This window comes from Hyperolius riggenbachi, chromosome 3 (genome assembly GCF_040937935.1).
Source record: "Hyperolius riggenbachi isolate aHypRig1 chromosome 3, aHypRig1.pri, whole genome shotgun sequence".
Taxonomy (NCBI): domain Eukaryota; kingdom Metazoa; phylum Chordata; class Amphibia; order Anura; family Hyperoliidae; genus Hyperolius; species Hyperolius riggenbachi.
This window is the reverse complement of record NC_090648.1, coordinates 106,476,276-106,491,486: the sequence shown is the minus strand read 5'-3', so window position 1 is coordinate 106,491,486 and position 15,211 is coordinate 106,476,276. Positions and strand designations below refer to the sequence as shown.

Sequence of the window (15,211 nt, the reverse complement as noted above, 5' to 3'; positions counted from 1 at the left end):
TGCTGGGTGGGAGAAATATCTCTGTAAATGACAATTTGTTAATTTTTTTTACACACAATTGTCCATTTACAGAGATATTTCTCCCACTCAGCATGGGTATGTGTAAAAATACACCACAAAACACATTATACTACTTCTCCTGAGTACGGCGATACCACATGTGTGGCACTTTTTTGCACCCTAACTGCGCTAAAGGGCCCAAAGTCCAATGAGTACCTTTAAGATTTCACAGGTCATTTTGAGAAATTTCGTTTCAAGACTACTCCTCACGGTTTAGGGCCCCTAAAATGCCAGGGCAGTATAGGAACCCCACAAATGACCCCATTTTAGAAAGAAGACACCCCAAGGTATTCCGTTAGTAGTATGGCTAGTTCATAGAAGATTTTATTTTTTGTCACAAGTTAGCGGAAAATGACACTTTGTGAAAAAACACAATTATTACAAATTGGGGCCTGATCTGATGGGTAGGTGTGCTAGGGGGTGACAGGAGGTGATTGATGGGTGTCTCAAGGTGTGATTAGAGGGGAGAATAGATGCAAGCAATGCACTGGCGAGGTGATCAGGGCTGGGGTCTGAGGGCATTCTGAGGGTGTGGGCGGGTGATTGAGTGCCCTAGGGGCAGATAGGGGTCTAATCTGATAGGTAGCAGTGACAGGGGGTGATTGATGGGTAATTAGTGGGTGTTTAGGGTAGAGAATAGATGGAAACACTGCGCTTGGGTGGTGATCTGTTGTCGGATCTGCAGGCGATCTATTGGTGTGGGTGGGTGATCAGTTTGCCCACAAGGGGCAGGTTAGGGGCTGATTGATGGGTGTCAGTGACAGCGGGTGATTGATGGGTGTCAGTGACAGGGGGTGATTGATGGGTGATTGATAGGTGATTGACAGGTAATCAGTGGGTTATTACAGGGGAGAACAGATGTAAATATTGCACTGGCGAATTGATAAGGGGGGGTCTGAGGGCAATCTGAGATTGTAGGCGGGCGATTGGGTGCCCGCAAGGGGCAGATTAGGGTCTGATCTGATGGGTAACAGTGACAGGTGGTGATAGGGGGTGATTGATGGGTGATTGATGGGTAATTAGTGGGTGTTTAGAGGAGAGAATAGATGGAAACACTGCGCTTGGGTGGTGATCTGATGTCGGATCTGCGGGCGATCTATTGGTGTGGGTGGGTGATCAGTTTGCCCGCAAGGGGCAGGTTAGGGGCTGATTGTTGGGTGGCAGTGACAGGGGGTGATTGATGGGTGATAGGTGATTGGCAGGTGATTGACAGGTGATCAGTGGGTTATTACAGGGAAGGACAGATGTAATTAATGCACTGGCGAATTGATAAGGGGGGGGGGGGGGGGTCAGAGGGCAATCTGAGCGTGTGGGCGGGTGATTGGGTGCCCGAAAGGGGCAGATTAGGGTCTGATCTGATAGGTAAAAGTGACAGGTGGTGATAGGGGGTGATTGATGGGTGATTGATGGGTAATTAGTGGGTGTTTAGACAAGATAACAGATGTAAACGATACATTTGGGAGGTAATCTGACGGCGGGTTTGCGGGCGATCTAATGGTGTGGGTGGGTGATCAGATTGCCCGCAAGGGGCAGGTTAGGGGCTGATTGATGGGTGGCAGTGACAGGGGGTGATTGATGGGTGATAGGTGATTGGCAGGTGATTGACAGGTGATCAGTGGGTTATTACAGGGAAGAACAGATGTAATTAATGCACTGGCGAATTGATAAGGGGGGGTCTGAGGGCAATCTGAGCGTGTAGGCAGGTGATTGGGTGCCCGCAAGGGGCAGATTAGGGTCTGATCTGATAGGTAACAGTGACAGGTGGTGATAGGGGGTGATTGATGGGTGATTGATGGGTAATTAGTGGGTGTTTAGAGGAGAGAATAGATGTAAACAATGGATTTGGGAGGTGATCTGATGTCGGATCTGTGGGCGATCTATTGGTGTGGGGGGGTGATCAGATTGCCCGCAAGGGGCAGGTTAGGGGCTGATTGATGGGTGGCAGTGACAGGGGGTGATTGACGGGTGATTGACGGGTGATTGACGGGTGATTGACAGGTGATTGACAGGTGATCAGGGGGATAGATGCATACAGTAAACAGGGGGGGGTGGTCTGGGGGGGGGGGGTCTGGGGAGAATCTGAGGGGTGGGGGGTGATCAGGAGGGGGCAGGGAGCAGGGGGGGGGATAAAAAAAAAATAGCGTTGACAGATAGTGACAGGGAGTGATTGATGGGTGATTAGGGGGGTGATTGGGTGCAAACAGGGGTCTGGGGGGTGGGCAGGGGGGGGGTCTGATGGGTGCTGTGGGCGATCTGGGGCAGGGGAGGGAGAAATCAGTGTGCTTGGGTGCAGACTAGGGTGGCTGCAGCCTGCCCTGGTGGTCCCTCGGACACTGGGACCACCAGGGCAGGAGGCAGCCTGTATAATACACTTTGTAAACATTACAAAGTGTATTATACACTTTGTATGCGGCGATCGCGGGGTTAACATCCCGCCGGCGCTTCCGTATAGCCGGCGGGATGTTGCGGCGAGCGAGCGGTGACAGGCGCCGGCGGAGGATCGCGTCACGGATGACGCGATCGCTCCGCCCATGCCCTTAAATGGACCGCCGCCTCTGTGGGTGAGGCCGTCCTGCAGGGCTCCACTTCCCCGCCGCCCCTGTGTAGTGGGCGGTCGGGAAGTGGTTAAAAGATGACTCCTAAAAAGATGAAGTAGGAAACTCTATGGTGGATATCCAAAGTAGGTCAAAGCTATGGAATGCTTGCTTTGCTTCTTTCTGCACAAGGGACACATCTTTGTTGCATATAACAGATGAAAAGGGTCCCAGTCTTCTGATGTTAATATTAAATACAGGAAGAAGTGAAAGCAAGTCTAAGTAAAATCAAAGTGGTAGTGATAGTTCTCATTGACTAGTGTATAGCCCACATTTTCCCATTATTTAAGAAGGCAAAACAATCAGATCTGGGAAATTATTTGAGGGTTTCTTAAGGGATGCTATACAATACTTTATATCAGAGAATAATCTAATTTCCTAACATCAACATGGATATACTAATAAGTCTTGTTTGAATAGCATGCTCAGCTTTTATGAAATGGTGAATGCTAATGTGGATATTGGGTTTGCTGTAGATGTAATATACTTGGTCTATGCAAAGGACTTCTATACTGTTGTCCACAACAGTCTGGTGCAGAAGTTGAAGATGCAAGGATCGGGGAAGAATCTACATGCATGGATAAGGAAATTGCTAACAGAAAAAAAGCAAGGAGTTGTGGTTGTTGGATCATATTCAAAATGGGTGACTGTTAGCCGTGGGGTCCCACAGGGGTCAGTACTGGGTCCAGTACTCTTCAATGTATTTATTAATGACCTAGTAGATGAAGTAGAATGTAATGTTGCCATTTTTGCAGATAACACAAAGTTGTGCAGCATTATTAACACACAGGAAGATAGTGACATATTGCAGAAGGATATGGATAGGATGGCTATATAGGCACATAAATATTAGATGGAATTCGATGCTGAAAAATGTAAAGTCATGCATAACAGGAGGGACAATTCAGTATTAGAGAAGGTGCAGAAATGAGTAGCACAAAATGGGGGGGGGGGGGGGAATAGGCACCAGGAAGGGAGGCCTTCAAGTGAGAATATAAGTGCCAGGTAAGAGCATAGTCAAATATTGGTAAATTAACTATAGACATTAGGAGAGATGGCAAAGGGGTTAGCAGACAAGGCAATGAGCCTTAAATTAGCTATAACAAATTCTAATCTTGTCTGAATATGTGTCTGGACAGTGCATTTGAAAATTTTCAAGCGTGGAATATGACAGACAGGCTGTGGGAGAAAGTTCCAAAGGAGAGGTGGCACTCATGAGAAGTCTTACATTTGAGAGTGAGAGGAGGTGAACAAGCTGGAAGACAAGAGGGTCTCATGGGAGGAGCGAAGGTTCCCGGTAGAGATGTAGCGAACGGTTCGCCGGCGAACGGTTCCAGGCGAACTTAGGGGATTCGCGTTCGCCTGCACCAGGCGAACTTTTGCGGAAGTTCGATTCGCCCCATAATGCACTATGAGGGTCAACTTTGACCCTCTGCATCACAGTCAGCAGGCACATTGTAGCCATTCAGGCTACACTAAGCCCTGGAGCCCCACCCCCCCTTATATAAGGCAGGGTCCGGCGGCCATTACACTCACTCGTTTGCCTGCTAGAGAGAGGAAAGGGACAGCTGCTGCAGACTTTTTCTCCTAGGGACAGATTAGTTAGGTTCTAGGCTGCTTTGCTTACTCCTGACTGATTATTATTGCTTTTAAAGCACCCAGCAACAGCTCTTTTCAGAGCTCATCCTGTACATATTTTTTTTCTGTGTGTCAAACTGACACTTTTGTTGCATGCACAGCCTTGCTAATTGATATTGTGTGTGCCACTGCCAGCAGCCCAGCACATTCAGTGACTACCTGTGTGTGTGACAGGGAGCTGCACATTGTACTACCCAGTACTGCATATACCCCAGTACCTGTTGTGTTTACTTAACCCACCTCATCACTGCATATACCTAGCTTTGTGTTGAGTGAACCCAGCTCACTGCATCTAACTACCTGTTGTGTTGAGTGAACCCACCTGGCCACCTCACTGCATCTAACTACCTGTTGTGTTGAGTGAGAACCCACCTCACTGCATCTTAAGTACCTTTACTGTTCAGTGAACCCAGCTCACTGCATCTAACTACCCAGTACCTGTTGTGTTTACTTAACCCACCTCATCACTGCATATACCTAGCGTTGTGTTGAGTGAACCCAGCTCACTGCATCTAACTACCTGTTGTAATGAGTGAGAACCCACCTCACTGCATCTTAAGTACCTTTACTGTTCAGTGAACCCAGCTCACTGCATCTAACTACCCAGTACCTGTTGTGTTTACTTAACCCACCTCATCACTGCATATACCTAGCGTTGTGTTGAGTGAACCCAGCTCACTGCATCTAACTACCTGTTGTGTTGAGTGAGAACCCACCTCACTGCATCTTAAGTACCTTTACTGTTTAGTGAACCCAGCTCACTGCATCTAACTACCCAGTACCTGTTGTGTTTACTTTACCCACCTCATCACTGCATATACCTAGTGTTGTGTTCAGTGAACCCAGCTCACTGCATCTAACTACCTGTTGTGTTGAGTGAGAACCCACCTCACTGCATCTTAAGTACCTTTACTGTTCAGTGAACCCAGCTCACTGCATCTTACAACCTGTTTTGTTCAGTGAACCCAGCTCACTGCATCTAACTACCTGTTGTGTTGAGTGAGAACCCACCTCACTGCATATAGCTAGCATCCCCCCGAGATGGACAAAATGGACAAACCAGGTAGAGGAAGAGGTAGAGGCAGACCCAGAGGAAGGCCACCAGGCACCGGCAGGTCTGTGCGAGGTGGTGTTGCTGTGATTTCTTGCGGACCTGCCCCAAAATACAGTGCTCAGAAGAAGGCACGTGTCATCACTTCCCAAAATCGTGAGGAGGTGCTTGAGTATTTAACACAGAACACCCCATCTCCCGCAGCCACCAGCGCTACAACAAGCACCACATCCGCTGCATTTGACACTTCGCAGGAGTTATTTGGTGGTGGTGGTGAAATCACTGATTCCCAGCCACTACTGCAACAACAACAAGAAGGCGCAGGCACACCACCTCATACGTCTGAGTTAGGTAGCGATGGTATGGACGTAACGTGTGGGGATGGGGATGATGGTGGACCACCTGAAGTTGGTGCACTTGAGGAGGTGTCTGAAGAAAGTGCAGCTGGCCAGGAGGATTATGATGATGATTATACGGATACCACATATGTTACCGGTAGAGGAGATGACCAGGGGGACAGTTCAGAGGAGGAGTCAGAGAGGAGTAGGAGGAGACGACTCCATGATAGAAGCAGAGGGAGCTCGTCCTCAGAAACAGCTGGGGGCAGTGTCCGGCGCCATGTATCGCCAGCTATGGCCAGACAGCTAACATGCAACTTGACCTTCGGTACAGGCACAAAGTGGCGGACCTGTTACCAAGTCAACACAAGGCGGAAAGGATGCAGCACTTGCAGAACAAGCTGTCGATGATGCTTTACAATGCGTTTAAGGGTGATGTGGCTGCACAACGCAATCAAGGTACCACTGGCAGTAACCCTCCTCCTCCCAAGTCCACGCAGGCAAGGACAGGACGCTCCAGCGATCGCAGGGTGATGTCGGACATGCGGACGTTCTTTAGTCCAACTCCTCGCCATAGTCCTTCCGGATCCACCCTCCACCAATGCCTGGACCGGCAGGTAGCCGACTACCTGGCCTTGAGTGTGGATGTAGAATCTGCGAAAAGCAACGATGAACCCTTGGACTACTGGTTGCGCAGGCTTGACCTGTGGCCAGAGCTGTCCCAATTTGCCATACAACTTCTCTCTTGCCCTGCCGCAAGCGTCCTGTCAGAAAGGACCTTCAGTGCAGCTGGAGGCATAGTTACTGAGAAGAGAAGTCGCCTAAGTCACGACAGTGTTCAGTACCTGACCTTTATCAAAATGAATGAGGAATGGATCACGGAGGGCTACTGCACGACCGAAGACTAAGTCAGTCCCCACACACAGCATCTCTGCCTGCAGGCCGCTTGACTGCCTTCTCCGCCACCACCAACAGGGTCCAGGACTCTAGGTGGATTCCTGAATTTTTAAGGCCGCTGTTAGCAGCGGCCTCTACACAAATTTTTCTGGTGCGTGTACATGCCTGTCTAATTTTTCTGGCTGCACTGCGGGCGGCTGCAACAAAAAAACAAAAGGCATGTACATGTGCCCATCCCCCTTCGTGATCATTACCTTGCCGCGGTGAAGGGGCTTGCGCATCACAATGAAGCAATGACCGCCGGCTATTTTAGTGTCTCGGGTGGGGGTGGCACACAAAAGATAATAAGGTTGTTGCTTCATTGTGGTCACACCAAATTTGATCAGCTGGATAGTCACTGTTGTTCTATCATTGAGCTACCACAGCCCGGCGACCATATGGGCTTGAAAAACGCCACGGCCTACACTCTGGCCACGGTGCGCACCAGTCCAGCACGGCCGTCACTACGCAAACAGCTGTTTTCGGTGCGTTACACAGTGAGTTTGGTGTGTCAGTGTGAAGCAGAACTCTAATTACACTCCCTAATTGATGTATACCCATGCAAGATGTTTGAAAGCACTTTAGGCCTGCAATTTAGCATTCAATGTGATTTCTGCCCTTAAAACACTGCTTTGCGTCAAATACAGATTTTTCCCCGGGACTTTGGGCATGTATCCCACTCCGCTATGCCCCCCTCCAGGTGTTAGACCCCTTGAAACATCTTTTCCATCACTTTTGTGGCCAGCATAATTTTTTCTATTTTTCAAAGTTTGCCTCCCCATTGAAGTCTATTGCGGTTCGCGAACTTTTACGTGAACCGAACCTTCCGTGGAAGTTCGCGAACCGAAAATCAGAGGTTCGCGACATCTCTAGGTCCCGGTAGAAATAATATATTGAGATTAATGAGGAAATGTATGGAGGGGATAGCTTACGTAGTGTTAGCAGTTTGAAGTGGATCCTTTTGGTGATTGGCAGCCGATGGAGGGATTGGTAGAGAGGGGCAGCATCAGATGAGCAGGAAGAGAGATAGATGAGACAAGCAGCAAAGTTCAGTAGGGACTGGAGAGGTGCCAGTCTGTTTTTTTGGTAAGCCACAGAGTAGGGTATTACAGTAATCAAAACGGGAAATGATTAGAGAATGTACAAACATTATAGTAGCCCCTTGTGTAAGGAAGGGATGAATTCTGGAGACATTTTGAGATGGAAGAAGCAGTAGGTTGTTAATGTGTTAGTACGTGGTTTAAATAAGAGTTCAGAGTCCAGAATTACCCCCAGACAACGAGTTTTAGGATTTGCAGTTATTGAGGTATTTTCTTTATTAATGATGGTAACTATGAGTGGAGAAGCAGAGAAAGATGGAGGAATATCACAATCTCCATTTTACTTATGTTAAAGGGACACTTAAGCCAGGAATAAAAAAATTAGTTTTACTTCCTGGGACTTCTACCAGCCCCCTACAGCCTTCCCGTGCCCTCGCAGTCACTCACGGAGCCTCCGGTCCCCTGTAACCAGCTAGTTTAGTTTTCGCTGACAGGCCCAACAGGCCTGGCCACGGGCATTTTTCTTTGCATTCCCGTCCACAATAGCATTTGCGCCTGTGCAGGATGCTATTGAGGACACGAACATGAAGAAGGATGCGTATGGCCAAGCCTGCGCAGTCACAGAAAGCCCGCCGACTTCCTGTCAGCGAAAACAAAACTAGCTGGCGGCGGGGGACCAGAGGCTTGTGAGTGACTGCAAGGCCATGGGAGGGGTGCAGGGGGCTGGTAGAAGCCCATGGCAAGTAAAACTGATTTTTTATTCCTGACTTAAGTGTCCCGTTATGTTTGAGTATATTGTATGACATAAATGCAGAAGCAGCAGACAGGCAGTCAGGGACTCAAGATAATAGTGCAAAGAGATCAGGAGCTGAGAGATAGATTTGGGTGTCATCAACGTAGAGGTGATCCTGGAAACCAAAAGAGCATATACATTGTACCAGTCCATGGGTATAGACGTAGAATATAAAAGGTCCAGAGAGGAGCCTTGTTGTGCATCATCTAACACGGAGACAGTGAGGGCCCTTTTCCACCAGCGCGTTTGCGCTGGCTGAATCGGAAAGACACAAACCGCTAGCGATTTTACAATCGCTACGGTTTGCTTTTTAACATAGGAATCGCGGTAGGTCATTTGCACTACCGCGATTCGTTTTTGACGGGAATGCGAACGCGCGGCGGAGCGATATTTGCCGCGATTTTGCTATGCACTGCATAGCATAGCAAAATCGCGGCCGCAAACGTCGGGGAATCGCCGGTAATTGCGATTCAGCAATCGCTAGCGTTCAGCGTGAACGCTAGCGACTGCTAGTGGAAAAGGGTCCTGAAAGAGTGTCCAGACAGAGAGGAGCACATCCAAGAATGTGCTGGCCCCTGACATGTCAGGATAAGTAGATAATGATCAACAGTGCCCAAGGCAGGGGTAAGGTCAAGGAGTACTAATACAAAAAATTTGCCTCTGGATTTTGCAATGAGGAGGTAATTTACAACTTTAATGAAGGTTCTTTCAGTGTAATGACAAGACCGAAAGCCAAACAGCAGGGCCCATTTGCAATTCCCTTTTTTCCAAGTGATTTTTCACACCTTGTCAATAAAATGCATTTTAAACCACCAACAAGCAAGAAAATACGCAAAATAATTTAGATTGTAGTTCTTCAACTACTTCTTGGTACTTTTTTCAATTGCAAATTGCTGATAAGTTATTTTTAACAGAAGTTGAAAAATGATCTGTTTTCTCCAAGGTGATATTTTCACAACTTGTCATAAAATGTCTTTTAAGCCACCAGCAAGCAAGCAAACACTCAAAATACATTTGATAGGGCTTTTTCACCAACTTTTGGGTACTTTTTCAATTGTAAAATGCTGAAAATTTTGTTTAACCACTTCACCACTGAGGGGTTTTACCCCTTCAGCATCCGAGCAATTTCCACCTTTCAGCGCTCCTTCCATTCATTTGTCTATAACTTTATCATTACTTATCGCAATTAAATGAACTATATCTTGTTTTTTTCACCACCAATTAGGCTTTCTTTAGGTAGGACATTATGCCAAGAATTATTTTATTCTAAATGCGTTTTAATGGGAAAATAGGAAAACATTTTGAAAAAAATTATTATTTTTCTGTTTTCGGCCATTATAGTTTTTAAATAATGCATGCTACTGTAAATAAAATCCATGTAACTTATTTGCCCATTTGTCCCGGTTATTACACCGTTTAAATTATGTCCCTATCACAATGTATGGCGTCGATATTTTATTTGGAAATAAAGGTGATTTTTTTGAAAATTTGCGTCCATCACTATTTACAAGCCCATAATTTATAAAGTAACAGTGTTATACCCTCTTGATATAAATATTAAAAAAGTTCAGTCCCTAAGGTAACTGTTTTTTTTTTATTGTAATATTTTTTTTTTATTACAAAAAAAAAATGGTAACAATTGGGGAGTGTGGGAGTTAATGAGTTAATTTATAATGTAGAATAATGTATTTGTATATGAAAAATGTTTTTGGGTGTAGTTTTACTTTTTGGCCACAAGATGGTCACAGTACATTTTTGGGAATGCGTCCTGTAAGTGTCGGAAATACATTTACAGGATGTTCAGGGAGGCTGGGAAACTTTTTTTTTTCACAATGATCGTGCTGCTTCTCACAATGATTGCGCTGTGGCGGCGGTAGCAGCGGGGGGTGCGTATATCTATGCTCCGGGCGGGGAACTCAAGTCCAAAGGAGCATAGGTATACTGTACCCGGGCGGCGAAGTGGTTAAAGAGAAGATGAAAATTATCTCCTAGGAGATAATTCAGGTGAAAAAATGAATTACACATGGGCCCAGGTGTCTAATAATGAGTTAATAGAAAGAAAGTCAGACAACTCTAAATACCAGATCTAGGAGTGTGGCCTGAACTCTTGCACAGCACAGAAGGAAAGCATAGGGAAAGGTACCCTGTATGTATTTAGAGAGTTTAGCCCGCATAATTCCCCCTCATCTGTGACTAAGCACAATTTGTAATTTTTAATTTGATCCCTCGGATGTGTCAGCTGACTGCCACAGCAGAGAGGTAATTGGTAAACACAGGATGTTAACAATACTGTATGTCTGCTTCCATTAGAGCAGGAAGTAGAAACACTGCAAATGTATTGCAGGATTTGTATCAGCCGTAGCAAAGAAACGTTTTTCTTTAAAGATTATTATGCTGTTGCTTATCTCTTAGAGCAAAATGGAAGTTCTGAGTTCAGGTCTGCTTTAAGCCTAGGGCAGCTGCAGACACAGTATCAGATAAAGTTAGCCTGGGAGCCCCGGCTGTCGTGCGTTCCAGTGTTTGTGATTTTACATTTCTTTTTTGCAGCTTCCAGGATGCGGGTGACAGGTGAATGGTTAGGGAGGGGACCGTGTGGGAGATGTGCCTGTTTTGCAGTTAGCATTCAGTATAGAGGCAGTGGGGGTGAATTCCCTGGTGGTGAGAGGTCCAGGGCCCACCTGCACTTCCCTCTGGGTATTGCATGGTGGTTTGGGGACCCCAGCCAGTGAGAGAGACTGGGGCCCCCGGCCAGTGTTTGTAGAGTTAGCCACAGTATCAGATAAAGTTAGCAATCCGCGCTCCTCCGCCTCTGTTCCCGCAGCTGACCACCTCAGTGAGCTTCCTCTAATTGGAAGCTGAGCCGCGACTCAGGAAGTACCTCCCCGGTCGCGGCTTAGCTTCCGATTGGAGGAAGCTCACTGAGGCAGGCAGGCGGGGGAGTGTGGATTGAATGACATGCCGCAGGTAAATAGAAGGCTAGCGTAAAGGAGATTGTCGCTAGCCTGGCGCTTTTTACAGGGGAGCACAGCAGACTGGGGGGGGGGGGGGGGGAACTGGAGGCGGTAATATAGAGACACAGAGGCATGTGATTATGCACAGAACATGATACAAAAACACAATCGCGCTGACGCCTGTAGAAGAATAGTATACCCCCTCAGTATTATATACAATCTTGGTTCGCCTCCTCCACTCTATCACAAAAAATTACACACTTAGAGGTAGCGCCACTCAAGACAGTATAAACAGTCCATAGAAGTCTTTATAATACAACTCAAGCACAGTTCTCATAGATCCAATATCAGTTATATCCTCTGGCAGCTTCTGAAATCTTCATCAACACTTCAGAGACTGATCTTCACAATATAAAGAGACACCCTAATCTCACCCTTTGTGCCAGACTCACCGTCTGCTTAGACCCTCTGGTGGGTCAGATGCAGCCTTGGGACCGTTAACTGGTCGTCCCCCACCTCTCTGGCAACTCCTGGGCAGCACCTGGATCACCATCCAACATACCATCTTCTTTATGTATTGCACTTTTCTTCAATAACCTCAATAAAACAGGCCTCTCATAGTGTAAAACTGTATGACATTTATTCAATATAAAATCCTATTGCACTCACTTTTTCCAATGGTATAAAAACAGCATAGAGTTTTTTCTTGCAACGGGCTCCCCCTCCCCGCAATGTTGGCCGCAGGCAGGCTTGTATCTGTAGTCCCTGGTGCTGCCCAGGAGTTGCCAGAGAGGTGGGGGACGACCAGTTAACGGTCCCAAGGCTGCATCTGACCCAGCAGAGGGTCTAAGCAGACGGTGAGTCTGGCACAAAGGGTGAGGTTAGGGTGTCTCTTTATATTGTGAAGATCAGTCTCTGAAGTGTTGATGAAGATTTCAGAAGCTGCCAGAGGATATAACTGATATTGGATCTATGAGAACTGTGCTTGAGTTGTATTATAGAGACTTCTATGGACTGTTTATACTGTCACCTCTAAGTGTGTAATTTTATGCACAGAACATGCCTCTGTGTCCTCTTAAAGGGAACCTAAACTGAGAGGGATATGGATGTTTCCTTTTAAACAATACCAGTTGCCTGGCAGCCCTGCTGATCTCTTTGGCTCCAGCAGTGGTTGAATCACAGACCTGAAACAAGCATTCAGCTATTCCAGTCTGACTTCAGTCAGAGCACCTGATCTGCATGCTTGTTCAGGGGCTGTGGCTAAAAGTATTAGAGGCACAGGATCAGCAGGAGAGTCAGGCAACTGGTATTATTTTAAAAGGAAAAATCCACATCCTTCTCAGTTTAGGTTCCGTTTAAGATTTAAAATACCAGCCTTTGGATCTCTTTAAATCTGAATTATTGCAAGTACCCTCTGTTTTCAGAAGGCAAACCACACTAAGCAAACAAAATAAAGAAAATTTGTTAAACAAAAAACACAGCAGAATGACAACTTCCCTGTTGTGATCAATAAATGAAGCAATCGGTGTATATATAATTCCTTATGAAATAACATGAGGTAGCATAACATAAGACTCACCTAAAGCTTGGCCACCCAGCAGCACCAGCAGTAGCAGAGCAGTGAGAGCCGGTCCCAGCATTACCAGAGTGCTGCTGCAATGTCTCTGATGTGTTACCAACAAAGGAAGTGTATTTGGCTTTTCAACTTTTCAACTTGCAAAGACTTGCATGGTACAGGACTGCTCATTGATTCTTTACATAGATTAAAACTGTGGTATGTCAGCATAATCAGCATTTCCCAAATTCCTAAGTACCAAAGTTAGGACCTGAGCACGGCCAGGGGTAATTAAGCTGTTTCTAGTAACTGATACCAATCATATACTTGTGTGGGTTTGCTTAATAGCTTCGACAGTTTATGTCAGTCTTGGCTCGAAGTTGCCAGTAAGAAGGTCCAAGGCAAAAAGTGGTCAATACTCAGGCTCCACCAGCACACCCAGGCATTACCAGCATACCCAGCAATGGATAAAAGGTCAGTACCCAGGCTTCACCAGCACACCCAGGAAAGTATGAGTGGCAGTACCCAGGCTTCACCAGCATACCCAGCAATGGATAATGGTCAGTACCCAGGCTTCACCAGCACACCCAGCAATGGATAATGGTCAGTACCCAGGCTCCACCAGCATACCCAGCAAGCGATAATGCACATCCAGCAAGTGATAATGGTCAGTACCCAGGCTCCACCAGCACACCCAGCAAGTGATAATGGTCAGTACCCAGGCTTCACCAGCATACCCAGCAAGGGATAATGGTCAGTACCCAGGCTCTACCAGCATACCCAGCAAGTGATAATGGTCAGTACCCAGGCTCCACCAGCATACCCAGCAATGGATAATGGTCAGTACCCAGGCTCCACCAGTACACCCAGCAAGTGATAATGGTCAGTACCCAGGCTTCACCAGCATACCCAGCAATGGATGGCACAAGAAAGTATACAAATATCCGGGCACCAGTCAGCAAGATAATGCACAAACTCCTTTAATCCTTCCCCAAGAATTCTGACAGACAAATTGTATGGCCTAACAGCCGTTTCACAGAGAAATCTGCTTCTTCAGAGGCAACACCTTTGTTGCCTCTGAAGAAGCAGATTTCTCTGTGAAACGGCTGTTAGGCCATACAATTTGTCTGTCAGAATTCTTGGGGAAGGATTAAAGGAGTTTGTGCATTATCTTGCTGACTGGTGCCCGGATATTTGTATACTTTCTTGTGCCATAAATTGTACCTACCCTTCCGGAGGCACGGTCTCTAACCCCTGCTACCCCCTTGGGGCTGCCTACCAGGGCATCTAGTGCCACCCTATCCACTCTTCTGGTTGCTGAAAATACCCAGCAATGGATAATGGTCAGTACCCAGGCTTCACCAGCATACCCAGCAAGTGATAATGGTCAGTACCCAGGCTTCACCAGCATACCCAGCAAGGGATAATGGTCAGTACCCAGGTTTCACCAGCATACCCAGCAAGGGATAATGGTCAGTACCCAGGCTCCACCAGCATACCCAGCAAGGGATAATGGTCAGTACCCAGGCTTCACCAGCATACCCAGCAAGGGATAATGGTCAGTACCCAGGCTCCACCAGCATACCCAGCAAGGGATAATGGTCAGTACCCAGGCTCCACCAGCATACCCAGCAAGGGATAATGGTCAGTACCCAGGCTCCACCAGCATACCCAGCAAGGGATAATGGTCAGTACCCAGGCTTCACCAGCACACCCAGCAAGTGATAATGGTCAGTACCCATGCTCCACCAGCATACCCAGCAATGGATAATGGTCAGTACCCAGGCTTCACCAGCATACCCAGCAAGTGATAATGGTCAGTACCCAGGCTCCACCAGCATACCCAGCAAGGGATAATGGTCAGTACCCAGGCTCCACCAGCATACCCAGCAAGGGATAATGGTCAGTACCCAGGCTTCACCAGCACACCCAGCAATGGATAATAGTCAGTACCCAGGCTTCAGCAGCATACCCAGCAAGGGATAATGGTCAGTACCCAGGCTTCACCAGCACACCCAGCAAGTGATAATGGTCAGTACCCAGGCTCCACCAGCATACCCAGCAAAGGATAATAGTCAGTACACAGGCTCCACCAGCATACCCAGCAAGGGAAAATGGTCAGTACCCAGGCTCCACCAGCATACCCAGCAAGGGATAATGGTCAGTACCCAGGCTTCACCAGCACACCCAGCAAGTGATAATGGTCAGTACCCAGGCTCCACCAGCATACCCAGCAATGGATAATGGTCAGTACC

General features: G+C 47.1%; 1 protein-coding gene across 1 annotated transcript in view; it reads right to left on the bottom strand.

Moving 5' to 3' along the window:
* LOC137561088 (zinc metalloproteinase-disintegrin-like halysase) overlaps window positions 1-13,052 on the bottom strand; it is a 136,234-nt gene extending 123,182 nt beyond the window's left edge. Inside the window, exon 1 of the mRNA XM_068272331.1 lies at window positions 12,981-13,052. Coding sequence (XP_068128432.1) covers window positions 12,981-13,041 — 61 coding nt within the window. The 5' untranslated portion in view covers window positions 13,042-13,052. The remainder of the gene's footprint in view (window positions 1-12,980) is intronic.
* Window positions 13,053-15,211: the final 2,159 nt, after the last annotated feature.